The 23,761-nt window shown below is 38.0% G+C and overlaps 1 protein-coding gene across 3 annotated transcripts in view; it reads right to left on the reverse strand.

The window, feature by feature from the left end:
• Positions 1-23,761, reverse strand: part of CACNB4 (calcium voltage-gated channel auxiliary subunit beta 4) — a 354,950-nt gene that overhangs the window by 161,121 nt on the left and 170,068 nt on the right. Inside the window, exons 1-2 of one of the 3 annotated variants that reach the window (XM_069080851.1) lie at positions 4,913-5,286; positions 2,747-2,907 (exon numbers count right to left, since the gene is read on the reverse strand). The exons of the other annotated variants lie outside the window; for them this stretch is intronic. Coding sequence (XP_068936952.1) covers positions 2,747-2,752 — 6 coding nt within the window. The 5' untranslated portion in view covers positions 2,753-2,907; positions 4,913-5,286. Of the gene's footprint in view, positions 1-2,746; positions 2,908-4,912; positions 5,287-23,761 lie in introns of those variants that run through there. 3 annotated transcript variants of the gene reach the window in all.

Here is a 23,761-nt window from a genome sequence, read left to right on the forward strand (position 1 = left end):
TATGATACAACAGGGATCCAGCTCAAACACTTGGGTTATTTGTTTGTTTGTTTTTAATAAATCTTTGTATTTTCTGAAGATGGACAGGAAACACTTCTTGATTTAATAATAGGATGCTCTTGTCTCCCATACAATAAAGGATACTTCTGCCTACCCACCCCCCAGAAGGAAGATCTGAGTTCAAATTTAGTCTCAGACATGTACCACCTGCATGACCTGGGCAAGTCACTTATCCTCTGTCTGCTTCAGTTTTTTTAGTAGTAAAATGAGGAAAATAATAGCATCTGCCTCTCAGGTTTTTGTGAGGATTAAATATTTGTTGAGGTTTTAGCACAGTGCCAACCAAGCAAATGCTTCCCTCTTTCCTTCCTTTCTTCCTTCTCTCATACCATAAGATTTTTTTCCCTTGACTTTTGCCTTCATGTTGTTTGCAAAAGAAATTAAGCTCTTTTGTTACCCCAAATGGGAATTTTCCAAATGTTTCAGAGGATTCAAATCTTTCTTTTTTTGAGACTCATCCTCCTTATAGGATCATAGATTTAGAGCTGGAAAGGGCCTTAGAGGTCTTCATGTTTAGTTTCCTCATTTTACAGATAAGGAAACTGAGGATCAGAGGGTTTAAGTAACATGCCTAGGATCACATAACAAATAAAGGTCTGCTGTAAGATTTGAACCCAGATCATCCTGACTCCAAATGCATCACACTAGCCACTGTCGCACAGCAATATTTATCTACACTTAAAAGAACTTTGGTATATCTTTTGGAGAAATAACTATCTTTGCATCTTCAAAAGTATGCTTATTAACAATCTTAAGGACCTTGTTTTATTGTCAAAAGTAGTTAATTTTCCTTCTAAAGTTTTATGATTGTACATATCTTACATTAATCATCAGTCAGAAATATACATATGTATGTGTAGACATTTGCATTGATACACTTTACATGGAAGGAATATTTTTATGGGTTAACACAGGAATCTTTAAACTTTTATAGGTAATTACTTTAGAAGGTACATGGATTATAAAGAAAATATGTTCATTATATTTATATATGTGTTAATTGTGTATATTCTTAACTGTGTACAATTCACCTTCATCTAGGTGTTCATTTTTGGTGTTCAGGGAATGTCAAATAATATCAATACAAATAGCTCACTAGTTCATTTTTATGGTAGAAAATGCTTAAAAGGAATACACTTCCTTCTGTAATATGCACCCCTGAGGATAAGCAACTTGTTTACTGATAAACTCTAAGCCTCCTCCTCAAAGTCATTAAAAATTCAGGAATATGGGAATAGCTGTAGTTTCATCAGTGAAACCAGGCTATGGATGCTGAAAACAACTGTAAAGTTGACAGGGGCTTTAATATACAATTTATAGTATCCTAGACTTGGAGTTAGATCACAAAGGTCATCTAATCCAACCTCCTCATTTTATAAGTGAAGAAACCAGGGCCAAGAGGGGTGATGTGATTTGCCTTGGTTCACACAGCTAATAAGTTAACAGAGCCAGGATTCAAACCCAAATCTTCTGTGATTCCAAATCTAGCTCTTCTTCCACTGTACCTCACTGCCTACCCTGAAAACCATAATCATTTCACCATTTTACAAAACTCAGCAGGTTGCAATAATGTCCGTGTTGTGGCTTCAAAGCCTGTGCCATCAGTAAAAATATCTGTGTATCATTTAACAAATAAATTCTATTCCTAGAGCATTTCCACTAATGTCAAACAACATATAGAGAGTTTCCATTTAAATCACCCACTTGTCCCACAGTGACCACTTGCCTAAATTAGTAATAAATCAGAAAAAAAAAATTTGGTATACAGTGGGGTTAGTCACTGCAGAAACCTCAGCTACCAAGACTGAGATAAGTAGCCTTGTGGGATAAAATACAGTAGCAACAGTCTATGTCTGAACACTTCAAAAAACCCAGAACTGGTGTGTAGACCTAGCCCTCATCATAAAGACTCCTTATCCAATATCTGCATATACAGATAGTTCATCCTAATTAGCTCGGTCTAACCATTGAACTTGTCCTGAAGAGGGTATGGGGCACAGGATGAAAAATGTTCATGAGGTGTTGAGTCTACACTGGCTCCTACATGACGATCTGTTCTAGGCATGGGGCACTTAGCTCATACACAGAATCTTTCAGATTCTAGTTCAGAACAAACAGGTTTCATGCCTGAAACCATGGCAAAGTTTAAGTGACTTATTCAAAGTCATGTAAGGACCCAAGAACATGAAACTCCCAAACTTCAGCTGATATCAATGAGCCCTAACCTTTTTCTCTGTAAAATACAGAGGCAATAAGCAAATAGCCATCTGAAAAAAATTTAAAATATAAACATATGTATATCTCTTACCAAAGAGGGCTGATCAGACCTCCAATTTACTTCAACAATATGAGTTGTTCTCTGTACAATAAAATATTTAGAATAAATCATTCATCCCTAAGAAACACTGGCTTATTACAGGCTGACAGAATAACCACAGAGTCATTTGGCATATGGGGGGAGGGGGGAAGATCACCACCAAACACCTCCCCCAAAAGCCCTCCCCACAGCAGAGAGTAGCAGGCCATGGTGGATGGCTTCCCAACCCCCAAAAAGGAAGTGCACTCATCCCTCAGTGTCTGTATGTTATCTGGCTGCAGTTCACCATCTGAGGAAAGCCTTTGGATTCCTATCCACCAAACCTGTTTAGAGTGTTTTGCTTTAATCTGTGCAAACCCACACACTTACAGCCATAAATGCATTTGCACTGAGAATGACTGCTGAGGATGTGAATACTCCAGGTGTGGCTGTATTTGTCACTTCATCGGCACAGCTATTTAGGCCTAGTCTTCTCCATTGGCTTGAAGCTCTGTTCACACCATCTTGGGTAACACATCACATTATTCTTCCTTATAAAAACAAATAAACTCAAATGAGCATTTACAGGCAGTTCATCCTCCTGAATATTTTCTTTTTCCCCAGCATCTAAGTAAGAGAAAAAAAAGTTCTAACCCACCCAGTTAAAAGCATCCCAAATCAGAGATTCACCTGATCAGTTCCTCCATTTCACAGGCCTCCCCCACGTTCCTCACCTCCGCAGATCTGCTCAACCCAAGGGTTCTTCGGTCGTTGGCAACCACTTAGTCACCAACAGTACAGCACTGCAGTACCAACCCACTACTCAGCAACCTGGCTACCTGAGTCGTACCAAGTCAATGCAGTTTTAATTTCCCCTTAAGCTACTCTGTCCCATGAGGCTGAGAAAAAAAATGCCTTCACACTCATAATGGTTCCCCTCCGAACCAGGGCATCAGGAATTTAAACAGTTCTCAAGAATGTGGAGCTGGAAATATTGTTTCCTAGCTGATTCTGTTAATAACAGAGTTGGTTTCAAGAGGCACCTCTGAAATAACTCCAATCCATTTGTGTACATGGGATGCCCAAGTTTAGAACTAATGGTAGAAAATAAAACTTAAGTACAAAATTCAATGAGGCATCAAATATTTCATAACTGAGTACAGAGAGAAGAGTTATAAAAATAATCAGATCTTGGGGAGGATCTAGGGAAACTGATTCGCAAAATTCAAATACTTGTATTTTACATTCCCCCATCCCACCCCACCCCTAACTCCCACTTGATATTTTCTCCAGTCCAGTTGCAAGGGTTTCAGATTGTCTTCCCTAAAATAAACTGACAGCTGGATAATTTACTAGTGTGCTGGGCAACATGTTGAGAGGTTACACTTTGCAGAATTAAAGTTGGTGCCCACCAAAGCACGCAGGCAAAAGAATGGAATGCCTTATCTGAACCGAGGATTTTATCTCCCATGGACATCACATCATTTGGTACATACGTCTGCATTGACGTATACACTAGTTTATATTATAATCTTTTTATTTTGTGTTTAGCCACAGAACCTTATGTAACATATTTCTATTTAATATGTGACAGTATGTATAGCACAGTGTTCATGTAAAAGCAGACTCCCCACAGCGTGCCCTCTTCCTTGCCTCCCAAAATAAGAAATAATTCTCCCTTGCAAGGTTTCTATGTAACTGCTGAAGAAAGAAGCAAGAACTACCACCAGCAATAGCAGACTTAGAGGAAAGAACCAGGAAATCATCCCTGTTCTTGACTCAAAGCTACCTAACACCCTATTGGCATGATTGGGGAGAGATTTTATTGACCATCATAATCCAGATTTGAACAAATTTTATTAGCCTGGCCAATAGGCTAAAAAATCCCCAAAGTCCAGTTTTCTAAACCAAATGTCTGTGAGCGTTTCAGGGAGAGTACACGAGCCCTACACACTGCCACTGTGACACAGTACTACAGTATTACATTATCACGGACACATGCATCTGATTCTCTTAACAAAGAAGCAATAGATAGGCACGAGTTGTTTGTTCAGAAAGCAAATAACCCAGACAGCAACTCAGGAACTCCCCATTCATGCCAGCTCAGAATAAGTATTATATAATGAATGGGCTTTTCTTATTAACCCAGCTGACATAAAACGTATATTCATTAGAACAGCTTTCTGTAGAGTTAAAAACAGAAACAACAACAAAACTGGTTCTATAAGGAAGCAGTCACACCTTGTCAGGGCAAATGTGGATTGGGCAGTCTATATATCAAGATAACCTATAATCTTTTTAAACCTTTGCTGTCATCCTTGTTTAAAAGAAAAAAAAACTGCTTGACAAGAAATTATGTAATGGAGGATTGTTTCAGGTGACTGTAAACTGTATATAATACATTAACAGAGCAGTCAGTTAACATCGGAAAGATGCTTGATCTCAGCTCCATGTTTCCTGCATTGCCTGTTAGGTTTTTAGTAATGGGGAGAGGGGGAGGGAGAGAAGGCAGGGGATAGTAGGAGGGTCGAGGGAAAAGGCTACGAAAATTCTTACCGCCTCCGAATCTTCAAATCCATGCAGGTACAAATTGTCGTACATGGAGCTCTGATAATCCAAAGCACCTCTTTAAGGACAAAAGCAAAATTGCTACAAAACCACAGCTGGGTCAAAAGGTAGAAAAGGCCTGTGCTGAAGCACTGAGCCTGTCTTATCAATTTTCTGTGGATTCTCCAGCCAAGATGCTACTCCTTCACATCCTAGAGGGGAAGGTTATCCCTAGAGGCAGTCCAGACCTGGCATTTTATCTGCCTTCCAAATACAGAGCATAAAAGCAAAACCCTTCCCCAACAAGGACTGATGACAGAGCCAGGAAAGAGCCCTCTGATTGGCTCAGCTCCCCTGCTTCAGTCACTTGGAAGAGCCTTCTTGATAGTGGATGACGAGTCAGAGGATTCTACCTAGCAAAGGGCTCTTTCCGGCTTCCCTTGTGTTTCTCAACACACCATAAATACTTATCAAGATCCAAAAGACAGTTTGGCATCACGGGATGGTTGCTGCTCTAAGCATAACTGTTTGCCTTTATTAAACTCGTAATTTGGGAGGGGGAGGCAGGGAGGAGCAAAGGGAGTGATTGCATTTCCAATGAACACAATGTAAAGAGGCAGGAGAACATACATTAATCTGCACCCAACATCGGTACTTCACAAATAAACTGGGATTTAAATAAAAAGGGCATCAAGTCATTTCAAACAAAGCCACAGCAGGAAACAGACGGTGAGACGTCTTTCTGATGGTTCTATCCTTTCTAAAAATCACCAAGCCTAGCTGGGGGAGGGGATAGGGGTGTGGGGGAAGTATGGGGAGGAGAAATAACTTTGTGACCCACCTGGTGAGGTCTGAAACAGAAACCAGCAGTCTCTTCATTAATTTAGACACTGGTGTTTTTAGGGATTTGATTTCTTTCCCTGCCTCCTAGCTACAGCAAATTCAAATGTAAGAGCTTAAATTAATTCCCCCTTTTTCTTTTCATATACAAATCTCAAATGCTTTCATTGAACTGTCTTCATTCCCAGAGAAAGCCATCAGCCAAAGCTTCCTATCAACCACCAGGGAAAGTCAAGTCTTCAGGACTTCTAAAAGGAGCCTGTATGGTCGAATGAAAGAATTCCAAGAAGGGCTAAGTATAAGACCAAAAAGAGGCAGCATGACTCAGTGGGAGTAAGCAATGACCTAGAAACTCAGAGACTAGGATTCCTAATATCGATATTGCCATTCACTGATTTGATGACTCTGGGCAAGTCACTTAATATGTATGGACTTTCAACTCCTCACCTGCCAAACTGAGGTAAGATGGAAGCACTTTGCAAATCCAAAACGTACCATGTACACTCCTCAATGTCAGCCTGAATACATCAGCTGCAGTCTCCAGTGCTCAGTGCAGTGTCTGAGACAGGATGCTTTTGATTCCTGCAGGCTGGGGCTCAGATCCGAGCCTTGGGGACCTATTCTGCAAGATGAATATTTCTGAAAAGTGCAGCCCCTCAGAGACAAAAAGCAGAGTCACATAAAGTAATAGGCCTCACCAATAACAACTATAATAACTAAGGAGAGCACAACTCTTCCAGGACTGATACTAACACATTAGTCTTTTTGATCAACCACATGCCCAGACCTGGATTACAACACCATCAAAAATATCGTTTTAGAAAAGCGACAGATTGAAAGAGATTTAACTATCCTGACAACACTATGGAGAAATGCTAACATTCTGATATGCACACTAAATAAAGTACAATAGAAAACTGAAACAACTGTCATTGGGTTCCAGAAAGAGAAAGGTCTGGAGGTCCAGGTTTTAGTTTTGACATTGCTGCTAGGTATCTCCAAAGAAGTCATTTCATGTTTTGACCTCAGTTTCTTCACTGGAAAACTAACTTAAGTACAAACTAAATAATTATAAGGTCTCTTCCCTAAGTATATCACTCAAACTACATACATATTCCATATACATATAAATACTTTCAGAATTTGTGGTTTCATTGGTAGGGTAGGGTCCTTCTACTGCTACCTGTCTCCTCTTAATGGATGGTGTTCATGAGTTCCCTAATGGCCAGAAGAAAAATTTACTGCCTGTTAAGCTAACTTTGTTGGTGATGAATCTCTCTGAAGTTAGCCAGGTTGGTCCTTAGACTACACATATAGTCTCTTCACTGGATTCATACCAGATGCTTTTCCAGCTTGGTAGGACCTGCTGGGCTTATGGTTCTGCCAGTATGAGCAGTCTAGGCCACTCTGGTGCCATGACAAGGTACTAGAACAGAATTCCAGTGGAATTATCTGGATTATTTGCATAATTCAAGACAATATAATTTTTAGCCAAAGATACCCCAGTAATTAAGGCAAGAATGTTTTTTTTCCTCCTTGAATCATCCATATAATTGCTTCAATTTACCACTTCACTTTGAGTGTGTAGACACAATCTACATGTCTCAGAGTGTCTTAAAATAAAAACCTAAATTAGGATAAGAGGAAGAGGGGAGACATGTCTGAATTTTACCATGGTTTTGAAGAGTATTCCCTAGAGGGAAATCTATTTGGACGCTTAATTCATATCCCATTTTGTGCTGCCTCAGAGCTTTTCTTGTAGCTATAAGGGGGTCTGAAGTAAAATCTAAGTAAAAAGATGTTAGTACCTTGAAGCCAAGATACATTACATTTCTCTCTCTGTATTCCCAGCTGCTAAGATTGTGCCTAGTACATAGTAGGTGTTAAATAACGCTTGTTGAATGAATGAATATTTACTACACAATGTAGTGAAGATGTTACCAAACCTCCATTAGAATGTAACCTCCTTGAGATCAGGATCTATTTTTGCCTTCTTTCTATCCCTAGATCTTAACAGAATGCCTGACATATAGGAAATACTTAATCAATGTTTGTTAATTGATGCAGAAAGTCACAAGAAAATCTAAGTCTGACATGGCCCTGAATGGATGATAGAATAAAAATTAGGTATAACATTGTGGTGGTGGGCATTTTAGAGGCTTTACAGTTGTTACTCACTTCAATTCAACTCAAGGAGCATTCTTTATGGAAGATGATAAGAATAGCAATCAGTGTTGGCAATTCTCTAATTACAGAGATTTTGAGAGAACTTGGAGGCTGTAGGTAGCTATAGAGAGTCGAGTTTTAAAACGTTCATGTCACTACAAGAGTGGATATAGAAAAAATGCCGCCTTCCCTGTCTAGCTCAGCCTCTTCTTATTTATCTCATACCAAACCCTTGATCCCTGATCTGCAACCTTGCCTTCCACTAGCAGCCCCAGTCTTGACTGTGATCCTGTGGATCTTCTTTAGACACTATGGCTTTTCCGCTCTCTGATGAGTAAAGCTGGCTAATGATCTTAACATTTACTTCAGACCTCACTACCACCAGGGCCCTTTCACTTCCAAATCCTCTATCTCTGGCCATCAAGTTCTATTTACTCATGAACACTGTGGCACCCCACTGTGGGATCCCAACCCTCACACATAGGCATAGTGCACATAGCTGCTTCTGGGAACTATACTGCTGAAGCCAACAGAACCGATACCACTTTTGGCTCTCTTTCTAATCTTCCTTGCCTCTTCCCACCTTGCAAAGAAAGCAACAATTCTCAGAAAAGTCAAAAGAATTCCCCTGTATTCCAGATTGTTGTGAGACCCCAATACTACTTTTGCTACCTCTTTCCAAATAATGCCAAAAGCATAGGGAACTAGATTAGTTAATCTCCAGGAGGCCAGAACCTCTATAAATGAACAGAAAGGTATCTAGTGATATTGGAACCAAGTTAGGAAAAAGCTTACCCCTGATAAAAGTCATCTTATTTTAGGACATTGGCTACCTATTGACACCTTGAAATTCAGGATGGCTTCAAGAGACTGATTATCCTGAGAGTCTAGAAGAGAGGTGGGGAACCTATGGCCTCAAGACCACACACAGCCTTCTAGGTCCTCAAGTGCAGCCCTTTGACTGAATCCAAACTTCATAGAACAAATCCCCTTAATAAAAGGATTTATTCTGTAAAACTTGGACTCAGTTAAAAGGCTACACCCAAGGACCTAGAAGGCCACACGTGATCTCAAGGCTGCAAGTTCTCCACCCCAATCTAGAAAGGGATAAATTAAATCTGGCCTGCAAACTATGGCAAAAGTTCAGTTTCAGGCTGGAGCTCATCCCAGGGTTCCATGGAAAGCACTGAGCCCTATCCATTTGATTTAAACAGCTCAAAAGGAACTCACAGAGACTCGTACTCAGACATAGCAGTGAGTTTTTGGAATTGGCTGGCTCTGTAAACTGGGAGACATTTTGAAAACTGAAGGGTCCCTGGTGGTAGTTGAGAACTTCTTGGACTTATTTAAGCTTATGATGATGATAATAATACTAACTCACATTTACATAACACTTTACATAAATTATCTCACTTGATCCATACAACAAAGTTATGAAGTGTCATTATTTTCTCCATTTAACCAATGAGGAAACTGAGGCTAAGAGAGATTAAATTACTTTCTTGGGGTCAAATAACTAAGAGTCTGAGTTAGAATTTGAACCTAAGTCCAAATCCTTATCCATTATGACACATTTATTTATTTGTTTGTTTGTTTGTTTATTTATTGCTTTTTTTGGAGGGTGGAAGGCAGGGCAATTGGGATTAAGTGACTTGGCCAAGGTCACACAGCTAGTAAGTACGTCAAGTGTCTGAGGCCAGATTTGAACTCAGGTCCTTCTGACTTCAGGGTCAGTGCTCTATTCACTATACCACCTAGCTGCCTCAACACATTTATTTTTTATCTCTTTCAATCTATAGATCCTTTTCTTGCTGCCTACAAACATGCCAACATCATCATGAACATCAAAAAAATCCTCACCTGATTGATCCATCACCATTAGCTCTCATTTCATATCTCGCCTCACTTCATGGCCAAACTCCTTGAGAGAGCTATCTACAGTCAAGTTTTCTCACTCTTCTAAACCCTCTGCAGTCTGCATTCTGACCTCATCTTTCAACTAAAGCTGTCATTACCAAAGTTACCAGTGATCTTTTAATTGCCAAATCTAACACTCTTTTGTCAGTCCTTACCCCTCTTCAACTTTCTGCAGCATTTGACAGAAGTGATTTTCTTTCCTTCTGGGTCTCCTCCCCTATCTAGGTTTTGGTGACACTGCATTTCCTCTGGTTCTTCTATCTATCCAATTGTTCTTTCTCAGTCTCCTCTGCTAGTTTTTCGTCCATATCACGACAGCTAAATGCAGGTGTCCCTGGGGTGTACCTGAGCCAGCTCTAACTGGGTAGTTAAAATTTTAGTATGAGCATCAGAAATCAGCAAACTCAGAAACTGACAAGTCATACATTAAGGCTTGACTTATTGTTTGTTGACTGTCTAGACTAAAGAACGCATCAATGCAGATTAAAGCTAAAATTGTATATTTTTTTTAAACCGGTTGTTAAACATTTACTAACGGATCCCCTGGATGTGCTCCAAGTTTCAGCCTAGGACTCCCACTTCTTTTTGCTCCATATTATGTCACTTGGAGATCTAATCTTCCAAGGGTTCAACTGTCATCTCTAGGCAGATGACTCCCAGCACCATTCTCTCTCCTGAGCTACAGTCACCCATTACGACCTGCCTCTTGAACACCTCAACCTCATATCAAGAGGCATCTCTAACTCAACACATCCAAAACAGAAATCATGATGTTTTCCCTACATTTTCCCTCTTCCCTATTACTGTCAACAGAACCAACATCCTTCTAAGTCATGCAGACTCACAACCAATCCTTTATTCTCCACTTTAACTCAGTCCATCTATTCAATCCAATGCCAAATCTTATGGTTTCCATCTTTACAACATGTCTCATATTATATGGCCCCTTCTACCTACTCACACAGTTCAGGTCCCAATCACAGCTTGCCTGGGATAATATAATAGTCTTCTTCTTTCTTCAAGTCTCTTCCAGCTCCAATACAACCTCCACTCGTCTGCCAAGGTGATTTTTCTAGAGTGTAGGCTTGACTGTGTGTCTGCCCTGTTCATAGATCTCCGGTGGCTCCCTAGCACCTCGAAGAGTCTAAAAACTCTTCTTTAGGGCATTTAAAGCCCTTTACAACCTGTTCCCTTCCTACCTTTCCAACTTTCTTAAACTCTACTTTCCTCCATGAACTCTATGGTCCATCCACCCTGGCCTACTTGTAGTTCCTCGAATACACAACTCTACCTCCCATCTCTGTAACTGCACATGCGTAAATGTTGGCTCCTTACCTTATCTTAGTTCCCTGGCTTCCTTCAAGACTCAGCTTAAAGTCTACCTTCTAGCGAAGGCCTTTCCCAGTCCCCCAAGCTGAAATCACTATTTTTTTTTCTCTCTCTCTCTGTATATATTATCTAGGCTATATCTATCTTCCTTATTAGAATGTGAGCTTCTTGAGGGCAGGGACTGTTTTTGTCATTTTGTTTTCATCTCCAACACTTAACATAGTATTGGCACATAGTAAATACTTAAAAAGGAGGTGGGGGGGGGGGCTTGTTGACTGAGTGACTGACTCTCTTCAGATGATATCAGCAACTTCCTAGACACTAAGGCATTTAAGATTTGGTTCAGGGGATTCCAGAATGCATCTGCACGATGCGTTCTTGGAAAGAATAAATACACTGACATAAAAGGTAAATTAGGTGGTGTAATGGATAGAGTGCTGGGCCTGAAGTCAGGAAGACTCATCTTCCTGAGCTCAAATTCGGCCTCAGACACTTACTAGCTGTGTGATCCTGAGCAAGTCACTTAATAATCCTATTTGCCTCAGTTCCTCATTTGTAAAATGAACTAGAGAAGGAATAGCAAAGCATTCTAGTATCTTTGCCAAGAAAACTCCAGACATGACTAAAAAACAACAAAAAGGCAAGAAGAGCAAAAAATGGATGCCTCCTGGTTTGGGTTCCTTGGATAAGCAATGGGTTTATTTTTTTATTTTGTTTCCAATTACATGTGAAAACAATTTTTAACATTCATTTTTTTTTTAATTTTGAGTTCCAAAATCTTTCCCACTCTCCCTTCACCTTCCTTGAAAAGGCAAGCAATTTGGTATAGGTTATACTTGTACAGTGATGCAAAACATTTCCATATTAATTATGTTATAAAAAGAACATACAGACAAAAAACTCAAAGGAAAATAAAATTTAAAAAGTATGCTTCAATCTATATTCAGCTTCCATCAGTTCTTTCTCTGGAGGTAGATAGTGTTTTTCATCATAATTCCTTCAGAATTGTCTTGGATCATTATACTGCTGAGAATAGCTAAGTCTTTCACAGTTGATCACTGTATATTGCTGTTACTGTGTACAATATTCTCCTGGTTCTGCTCATTCCATTTTGTATCAGTTCATATTTATCTTTCCAGGCTTTTCTGAAAACATCCCACTTGTCATTTTTTATAATACAATAATATTCTGTTACAATCATATACCACAACTCGTTCAGCCATTCTCCAATTAATGGGCATCCCCTCAATTTCCAATTCTTTAAGTACTGGGTTATAGGAAAGAATCACAATAAATAAAGTACTAATCTTTGCTCTTCCCTTGAGCATACCACTCTTACAATTTGACCAAAATGATGTTGTTGCTTTCTACCCTTTCTTTCTAGACCGATTGCTCCATGATTTCAAGAATTCTTTTTCAAGTTGGCAGCTTTGCTAAAATGCCTTTCTAACTTCTCTCCTCTGGGAACTAAGGCTTCTCAAGTCTCATCTTCCCTTATAGGTGACTAATTCACAAGTAAAACACCAAGAATAAAGAATTCTTTAATTCTATGTGATAGAACTCACTCTATATTCATATGTGATAATAATACCCTGGTTCATATAATGCTTTAAAATATAAAGTATAATTCTCACAGCAATTACCTGTTACATGAAGGTATGATGATTATTAATTCCATTTTACAGATAAGAAAACTGAGGCTCAGAGATAACAAGTGGCTGACCCATCAAACACAGCTAACTTTTCAACTCAGGCTTTCTGACTTGTCACATGCTGTCAACATGGGGTCTTTGGTAACTTTGGAATCGGAAAAACTTAGTCCTAAGAGTTGAAGAAATTGGAAAGATTCAGCTTCATGAAAAGATAATGTGATAACTCTTCAAATATTTGCAGAGCTGTCATATGAAAGAGGGATTAGAGTTACCTTTTACATTGCAGAAGACAGAATTAGATGAAGGGATTAAAGCTATGGGGCTAGGAGGATAGATTTTAGTTCAAAATGCACAGGGAATCTGATCCTTGTTGGTTTCCTCTGACCTGATCTAAACCCTAGATGGGAGGCTCAACCTACTTTCATGGACTTGACCACCTGCTCTCTTGTTCTAGCCTCCTGAGTCCTGTCCCTCTGTCCCTTCCCCATCAATCCTCTGATGCCCAGCAGCTCTCTCCACCAGATAACCAGCTTCTTTCCTGGATTGTCTGTTCCTCATATTGCAAGTCTCAGTTCTAACACTTTTGAGGGGCAGGTGTTAAGTAAGCAATTCTGTCATATGCAGAGTTTCTGGCTAGGCAAACCTCAGAGTACACCAGGCAACAGAAAGAACCAAAAATATGCCAAGTCTTACAAAGTTCTAAAAAGGAATGAAGGTGAAGAGAAAGGAGACTCAGTGCTTGACTTGAACTCAGGAAGGTCTGAGTTCAAATACTGCATCAGACTTTTACCTAACTGACCCTGGGCAAGTCATTTAACCGCTCTTAGCCTCAGTTTCCTCATCTGTAAAAAGGAGGTAAAATAATACCAATCTCATAGGGTTGTTGTGAGGCTCAGATGACTTATGTAAAGTTCTTTATAAACAAATTCAACATAAATGTAAATTATAATCATCATCATCAATGAATCATAGATTAAGAGCTAGAAGAGAATTTATAGGCCATCTAATCCAACCCCCTCATTTTACAGAGCAGGAAACTGAGGCCCAGAAAGATGAAATGTTTCCTAACCAATTGAGAAGATTCTGGACAAAGTGGTCCTAATGTTTCTACTTTGCATCAACATTTTTAAAAGGTCAGTTTAAAATAAAGTAATAGCATAAACTGTCATCCCAGCCTCTCAGGGACTGAGAGTTCAGAGATGTCATGTTAGAGGCACACAGGTTAACAGCTGACGTTTCTGCTGCTCTCCCTAAGTTTCCAGGTACAAGATGAACTTTCTGATGAATATCTGTCACTAAAGCAGGCAAGCTTTTCCTGGGAGCTAGACAAAGCAAGGCAAACTGCTCAGCAACCTAGAACTGAGTCTTCAAGAAAGACATTTCACCAGTTTAGGTCACCAATCTACTTTCCCCTAAACAAAATGCTGGCTAAAAATATTTTGCAGAGCTGTTTGTGAAATGAAAATCCCCAAAAACCAACAGAAATAAAGTATGAATATTTACATAGAAACCTGGATTTCTGGTAAGGAAGAGTTGAGCCCCAAATCTCCCTCAGACACTTATTTAAAAGCTGTCTGACATTCAGCAAGATACTGAATGTCTTTTGTTTTGATTCCTCAGTTGTAAAATGAGGGGGAGGGGGTCAGGTCAGACTTGTTCTCTAAGGTCCCACCTTAGGATAATTTTGGAGGACCAGTAGGGATGCTGGTGAGGTAACAAAAATCTGTGAAAGAATTTCTAGTTCTACATTTGAATGGCCACATGAATCCAAAGGGGATCTTCAAACATATTGTTGTGCTTTGAGAAAGAAGAAAAATGATGTATACAGAGAAACAAGGAAAGATTTGCATAATTGATACAGAGCAAAGTAGCCAGGGCAAGAAAACAACAAGCACAATAACTACGATCATATAAATGGAAAGAACAATGACAAAATCATCAAAAGTCAATGTGGTCAAATTACAAAGAATAGCAATGGCTCCAAAGAAGAAATGTGAAAAGACCCCTCTGACCCACTCCTTTGTGGAGATGGGATACACACAGTTCGGGTGCACTGCTAATATTTTGATATTTTTTTCAGTGTATTAACAAATTTTGCTGATTTTTTTCTCTTCTTTTATTTTTTTCCTCTAAAAATATTATTTTTTATATGGAATGGCTCTCCAGGGTAGAGGAAGAAAGGAAATACTGAGATAAATTTTGTCGATATAAAAATATCAATAAAAATCTATTTATAACAACATGCCTCTTTCAATATTACAATTAAAAAGGCCATATCTGTCTCTTGGACTAAACAAATATGTATGAACTTCAAATTGAGTTCACCAGAGTTTCTTCCAAGAGTAACTTGAATTTTTGTGGAATTCTACTTAGTTTCTGGCCAAGATGGGTCATTTACTCTGCAATTATAATGGAAAATCAGTGAATTCACTAAGTCAGTAGCCTAGCCACAGAAAGTTCCAGTACATAGAGACAGAAAACAAATCACATGATTTGAATTAAAAATCTCAGAAATGATTCTACCATTAGGGACCTTTACAAAGCACATTTTGTACAGGGAGAAAATAATGCTCTCATGAGACAAAATTTTGAAGTTGCAAAACAACCAAAATTGATAGAAAACTGGAGGAAAAAGTCTAACACTATCTCATACTTGTAGACTTCCCTTCCACTCCCACAGGCATAGACACATTACAGAAACTGGAACCAAAACAATACAACATGGGCTTTGCCAATAGTCTTGCCTGCATATCTGTGAAGCAGAAGGATATTTCTCAAATATTTAAGGTTGATAGACTGATGAACAACATAAAAATAACACCCAAGTAAAATATTTAAGTGGCAATATACCTTATAGAATTACAATTCCACTCCATTTCACAATGGTATGTGGGGAAGTAAGAAAAGAGACACTACTTGGCTTACGCTGCTTGACATAGTTTACAAATCCCTTTTTGACTGAGAAAATAATAGTTACATATTTTTCAAGCATAAAATCCAGCTTTAGAACAAATTGTTTCTGTTGGACTCCTTGGGTAGCCTTTCTATTCTGGATGACTTGCTGGTATTAAATAAAAATTAAACATTATGAATGAATGATAAAACATTTATTAAGCCCTTTTTATGTGCCAGACATTGTATTAAGGACTAAGAAATACAAATACAATAAAAAAAGATAGTCCCTTTCCTCAAGAAATTTACATTCTAAGGAGGGAAAACAACACTTAAAGGGGATATATGGTGGGAAGTAGGGAGCAGGATATATTTGTGGCATGGTTAGGAAATGGCTGGGAAGTGGCATAGTTCCAAGTGAGATAAGTCAAATTCACCTAACAGATCCCTGACCGGTTCCATAGGAGGAGTCTATCGTTCTAGTAAAAGTATGATAGTGACTTAAGTATAAGCAGCATGGTTTGAAGTTATCATAAACAGTTAATCATGATAATGCTATTAAATAATGGTTCAACCCATGTGAAATGCTTTTCCAAGTCATTTAAAAAAAGAAAAAAATGAATTAAAATAATTCTGAGATTTCATCTCTCACCTCTTGAAGTGGCAAATAAAATCAAAGACGGAAATGGTCAATATTATGGGGTTGTGGGAAGCCAGTAACACTAATACATTGTTGTTAGAGCTCAGAATTGGTCTGGAAAACAGTTTGCAACAGTACTATAAAAGACACTAAACTATTCATACATTATATTTAGCCCAATGATCCCACTACTGGGCATATACTGAAATGAAGTGAGAGAGACACAGAGAGAGAGAGTCTAAAATATCCCCAAAATATCCAAAGCAGCACTTCTTGTGGTAGTAAAAAAAAAAAACTGGAAACAAAAGTATGTATTCCTTCATTAGGTAATGGCTAAACAAATGGAATATCGTTGTGCTTTAAGAAAAAATAAATATGAGAAATTCAGAAAAACATAAGAAAACTTATACAAGCAGATACAGACTGAGATAAAAAACAACAAAGAAAACAGTATACCCAATGATAATAATGTAAAGAAAGATAACACTAGGGGCAGCCAGGTAGCACAGTAAGACCACTGGCCCCTGAGTCGGGATGACCTGGGATAGAATCCGGGCTCAGAAACTTAGCACCCACCCAGAAACACCTGACTGTGTAACCCTGAGCAAGTTACTTAACCCCAATTGTTTTAAAAAAAAAGATGACACTAAAAGACAGCCAAATTTTGATTAATTGTAGCAAACTATCCTGGTCTCAGAGAACTGATGATTAAACACATCTCTGCTTCTTCTCAGTAGAGAGATGGGAGTTTTCAGGTGTGGAATGTAATAGATGCTATCAGACACAGTTGGTAGGTCTGAGGGTTTTGTTTAACTGTTTTTCTTTGTTACAAGGGAGAATTCAAAGGAGAAGAAGAGTTTAAAAGGAAATACTTATGACATAAAAAGAAAAGCCATCAATAAAACTTTTAAAAATGATGCTGCTTTGATAGATGCATAGGTATATACAGACAGACATATATTGTGTATTGTGCTTCCAATAGTCTATTGAAAACTATCAGTCATCCATGACAGGTATAAAGGTTTTGGTATGATTTGGAAATGGCAAAGAGGAATGAGGATGCCATTAACATTTCATACAAGAGAAAATAAGAAACTTTCACTATCTTACTGCTATAGTTAGAGTAATGAACAGACAGGCAGCAGGAATAGGACTATAATTGTGTCATTTCTGTTAATGGTCAGTCGGGGTGTGTGTGTGTGTGTGTGTGTGTGTGTGTGTGTGTGTGTGTGTGTGTGTGTGTGTGTGTAGAGAGAGAGAGAGAGAAAGAAAGATATACACACACATATACATATGTATGTATATGAATTTATATGCTTTCCCCAACTATAGCTGCTAATTTAAGGCTTTCAATCCAGGTCTCTGAACTAAAAACTCATGACAAGTAAAAGGTCAGTATGCCTCAGACCACTCAAAGGACATGAAAAAATGAAGAACTTGTAGTCAGGAAGATGAGTTCAAATTCAGCTTCAGATACTTATTAGCTAGGTGACCCTAGGCATGTCACTTAACCTCTCTACCACAGTTTGCTCATCTATAACGTGAGGAAAATAACACCAACATTCCTGAGTTGTTTTGAAGATCAAATGAGATGATATTTATGAAGTTCTTTTCAAACCTTGAATCACCATATAACTGCTAGCTACTTATTATTATTGTTATTAATTACACAATGGCAACAGAACTGACCAATGCTGAGATAGTCTAATTTTCTTGGGAGACATTATCATGTCCTCACCTTGGTAAACCTACTAAAGTAAGCTATAAATCTGCCTGCAAAATCAGAGGAGACTATTCCATATCTTTGATACCGTTGCTTTGTCATTTCCTCCCCGCCCCCTTTCTTTGGAATGTGTCATGGCTTGCTCACTCATTGCTCATAAGAGTGCAACTTCAGATGAAAGGAGATAATGATTTTAACAGCTGACTACTAATTATCTATTTTCCTTGCCTTTCATCTATTCAATTTATCACCAATCAACCCCTTATTTGATGAATGCAAAGTAAGTTAATCTGAAGGATTAAAAGTCATAAGAAACCTTCCTCAAACCATCAAATTTCCAGTATCATTTAGTATAAATGACATTTAGAAGCATGTGTTATAAGAAAAACTTATAACACTTATATTGCTTTTTTTCTATTTCCTATTTCCACCTCTTCCTTACCAACTTGCTCCACTGATGGGATGTTATTTGGGTCCCTTACCATTCATTCCACAGACAATTTTTGGTCTATATTACTCTTATATCATGTATTTCAAATAAACTGCACAGCCTCCTAAAACTTTTCTCTCATACACGAACATTTTTCCTCACAGCACCACATCTTCCTACAAATTACCTTATACTTTTTAATAGAGGAGGAGGATTTTAATAGGTTTTTTTCTGTCAATTCTTTAATAGAGCTTTTTGGTATCTGAACCATTTCAATGAGCATATGCATAGTGCTGTATTTTTCTATAATATAGCTAGGAGGATGAAATCTCCATTTCCCTGGCCAGGGATGGGGAACCCGTGGTCTTGAGGCCAAATCTGGCCCTCCAGATCCTCAAGATCTGTTCTTTGACGTTTGGATTTGGTCAAAAGGTTGATCTTGAGGACCTAAAGAGCCACATGTGCCCTTGAGGCCACAGGTTTTCTACCCCTAGTATAAGCTACGATGCTTTGGTTTTCAGTTTCTACTTGGGGTGCTTTATTAAATCAACTCTTGAGGAATTAACATGCCAGGGCTACTAGATAAATAAGCTACTCTAGGCAATGTAAATTTAGGGAAATGGGGAAAGGCATTGTTTCAAGTCACTAGGGGGAAGACCAGTTATCTAGGAAAGAATTACCCAGTAGAACCTGGGTATAAGTTGATACTATGTAATATAAGATGAGCCATAATTGCTGATCTTCTATCCAAGAAGATTTCAGGCAAAAATAAAGTTAGCAGATGATAAATGTTGTTCCATCTTCTCATTTAGGTTTTGTCTACATGGACAGAAAAACATTACAATTATTCTCTCCGACTGACTAAAGGATTTGGGGGAACTAGGTGAAACAGAGTACTGGACCTGGAGTCAGGAAAACTCATCTTACTGAGTTTAAATCTGGCCTTAGAAACTAGCTGTGTGGCCCTGGGCAAGTCACTTGTCTCAAGTCACCCTGCTTGCCTCAGTTTCCTCATCTGTAAAATGAGTTGGGGAAGGAAATGGTAAACCACTCTAATACCTTTTTCAAGAAAAACCCAAAATGGTTTCAAGAAGAGTCAGACATGACTGAAATGACTGAACAACAGTAACTATACATCTAAGTTCCAATTAGTGTGAATAATGAATTCAATGAAATGGTCACATTATTCAAATGCATTATTCAAATTTGTATTGAATATTTTCATTGGACTGGAACCAATGAATATATTTTACATCATTATAACTTTGAATACTAAAAAATGAATAATGTGACTACTTTATGTGATTATTTTTGTTTGTATTGAGTTTAACCATAATCTCAGAAAATTTTTCCTTATGGATTTCCTGGGCCAAAGGCATGTGCAAAATTAGGGTGTAAATTATCGAAGAATGATTTATTTTCCAGGCTTGTCATCAGTTCTTCCCACTGCCCTTCCACTGGACTTTGGACTGAAAGGAGTCTGTGCTGCTATGCTGGATGGTCCTACTAGGCATGGTATATTCTGAATTGATGAAATACCTTCATACCAATTCCAGGACAGCTGATGCTAGTCACAGGAGTTAGCCTGGGATAATCAGGATGATCAACCAATCAGCAAATATTTATCAAGCACCTATCATGTACCAGGCACAAAGTCAAGTGCTAGAGTCACAAGGATAAGAACAAAACAGGCTCTGACCTCAAGGAGACTACATTTTAGAGAAGAAGACAACACACACATCCAAAGATCCTTCGAGAATCACCCCAGGACAATTCAGCTTTGGTTAGACAAGCCTGAACTACATGTGGATGGGTCCAAATCAGACTCTCCTAACACTGCTCTGGTCTAGACCAGGATGACACAATTTATCTAATTGCATTCCAGCAGATATGAAGCTGAACTGTTATAAATTAAATTACCAAGGAGGTGATCTCTATGGATTTGTCTGATGTCTGTCAATGTTTTTTCTTTCCACCAGCCAGGAATTGCCCTATATTGGTCTGAAGTGGAGCAAATGAATGATGATGTGTTAGTCATATGAAAAACTTGTTGCCATATTCCCTCCAATACTCCAGTATATTGATCCTACAGTGTGGATATTCTTTTCAATGATGAAGAAAGTCATCCCTCTGTACTTGCCAGTCCTTTGTGACCCTTGACCAAGTCCTCCAATAAACTTGGGGTAGGAGGTTTTCCCAACATGCTCAGAATCTTATTCTGCTTCTGAAATTGTAAGTATACCAATGGAGAGCATAGGAGCCATTCATTAGTCACCCCTCGCATTTGTCATCTAAGCATCATCTGTTATCTGATGATACATTTCTTTGGTGGCATCCTTCACACCATTTCTTTGTAATTCCTTTTGTATCATGCGTCATAGCTTATTCATTTATTGTACTTGGGAGTCAATTTGTGACTTATAACCTGCAATCATACTACATAATGGTGTATGGGTGTTTGTTTCAGAGAGAATTTTGAAGTCATTAAAAGAACTTCATACTTTCCTAAAGATGATCCTTGTCCATTCTTTTCCTGTTTAATTCAGGGTTTTCACTAGAATTGATCTTTTTTTGTGACTGTTCAAGATATACATAGAAATGGCCAAGCTTTTATTCAACTGCTTCTGTGGCATGTAACCAACTTGTTCCACTTGATTTTTCCTATATGAATAGTAGCGAGGTCAAAACTTACTTCAGCTGTGTAAAAAGCATGGACCAGGCGATTCCAAGGGCAATAAAAATGAGCTATAAGAGTCAAATTCTCAATTCGGATCATTGCATCTTCCATAGAAATAGATTAAATATGAACCATAATCAGTCTCTATGTTCTATAGACAACCTTCCCACAGCAGTACAGTACCAAGTACACTGTGCCTCTTGGGCATATTAATTATGAATATTATCTTAGGCCTTCAAAAATTAACTTCCGAAATTATATAATTACATATAGTCTTCTTTCTTTTTAGTCTGATGCTGCAGCTCTGGGGCATGTTTAAACTTCTGGGTCTGTGATGTGCCCTCAGTGAACATTTTGTTTCAATCAGCTCCTAGACCTCCTGAGACCATTTTGCCTGCTTTTGGACTGCTTCTCTCCTATGACCTAATCTTCCAAAACAATCCTATGAGTGAGGCACTCTGGAGCTACCAAACTGCTACCTTAATAAGCACAATCAGCTGCGATTCTATGACCAAATCTGAGGGGGCTTGTTGTTGTTTTGCACTGAAAGAAAAGGAAAAGAACTAACAAGTGCCCTGTCCCCAAAGTGTAACCACAAGGTCACATGTTCACACATAGGCCTTTAACTGTGCTAGCACTTTTTCTCTTCTTTATTCTTTTTCTAAATTTAAAATGCAGTCAACTTGGAAAACTTCATACCTAGGCCCAAGGAGAGTGAATCACAGTTGCTTTCTGTACCTTCCTATTTTCAATTTTAGTTTTTCTGACACCAAGTGTCATTCTCTGATGTTCTTACTTGTAAATTTATGCTTGTAAGTATAATTGCCTCATGATTTTAATGTGACTGGTAGAAAGCTGAACAATAGGTAGAAGAAAAAGTAAGAAAGATAAGACACAACTTAGTGTCCATTTATATTAGTGCTTAGAAACAAGAATCATTTTCAGTAATTGCTTCTAAAAAAAACTTTTAAAAATCTCTTGAACTATGAGTGTATTTACTGCAAAAGGTAATCATACTTTTAAAAATCTTTTAATTATTATAAATCTTATTCATCCCTACCTAACACCAAAAATAGTGGTATAAAAAATGTTATAATTTTTTTCCACACTTACTTCAGTACTGTTATTTAAAGGTTTTTAATTCTGAGTTGAGGATAAAAATCAAAATAAATAATAAACTTTATGGGAAGTTGGTACAATGACGAAACAAATACCACAGACTGCTAATTAATAGTATTACCTTTTAATGAAGTAGTTTCTCACAGAGAAATCAAGGTGGGACAATGAGTGATAGATAAAGTTACAAAGTTATGAATAACTAAAATTCTACAGTTGGCCTATGGGGTTTCACTCTGTCAAGATGCATCAGGTACATTAGTGATCATACCTATCTATTTCAAGGTCATGACTAAAGGACCTATGCCTATGGAAGCCTTATAATCTTTGTGGTTCACCCCAGGTCCTATGGACTGTTTTTAATTTTGTCCTTCAACAAACTGGTTTACATTGTATAGTACAAATTCTGACAAGAACCACAAATTTCAACTTCTCAGCTTCAGAGGTCAAGCAAGAAGTCACAGAGCTCCAGTGAAGAGATTTCATTGCCTATAAGCTGCTGAGTACCATGGTGAAATTTAAAATAACACAGAATTTATTCAATGAAATAATTGTAAATATAGGTGAATATGTGTTTATATACATATGTATATGCATACGTGTGTACATATGTTTATACATTTTAAAACTTGTTAAAATATGCTTAAATATTTGAAAATATTCTACTCTGGTTAATGATACTAGCACATTCTTTCTCTCTAATATTTGAAATCTATTTCCCAGTTGTAAGGGAAAATTATTTTACATGGAAAATTATTTTACAGAAAATTTTTATATCTTCCTTCAACAGTATCTGTGAGTATGTCGTACCGTGTCAAATAGTACTTTGGTTACATTATAAAATATATGTCAGATTCTTGATAATAAGACCTATATTACTATCACAATTCTCAAGTTGGATGCCCAATTAATCTCTTTAGAAAGAGAGGACTGATGTTTAATTCTAGAAAAACTGAAGATAAATGTGTAGAATGAACTGAGGATAAAAGTGAAATCACTAAGCATTTAATAAGCACCGACTAGTCTGGCCTCAGATCCTAGCCCAACCACTTACTACCTTAATGACCTTGGATAAGTCATTTAACCTCTCTAAGCATTAGTTTCCTTATATGAAAAATAAGGAAGTTGAATTAGATGTCCTCTATGGTCTCTTTTAGCTCTATATTTATGATCCTAGGAATTGGGAAGGGTGATTATTTAGCACACTTACTGAGCTATATAGTTCTAGGCACTTCTTAAAACATTTTGTAAATTGTTACCTTATCTTCTGACACTGGAGAGACTTTCTAAAATGTGGTTGATCATATTCCAAATGGGCAGGGCTGTGAGCAACAGACCCTTTGCTGGGCACTTAATCCAGATTGGTATAATATCACACTGATGGACATCTCAGAAAAGGACAACTAGATTGAGAGCAGACATACAAGAAATTCAAACTCTAAACTTATAACACGTGCTTGTCTGAGACAGGAATGA

Source organism: Petaurus breviceps, unplaced genomic scaffold, assembly GCF_028583685.1.
Source record: "Petaurus breviceps papuanus isolate PSGF00001 unplaced genomic scaffold, PetGlider_PUasm1.0 91133, whole genome shotgun sequence".
In the NCBI taxonomy this organism is placed as follows: domain Eukaryota; kingdom Metazoa; phylum Chordata; class Mammalia; order Diprotodontia; family Petauridae; genus Petaurus; species Petaurus breviceps.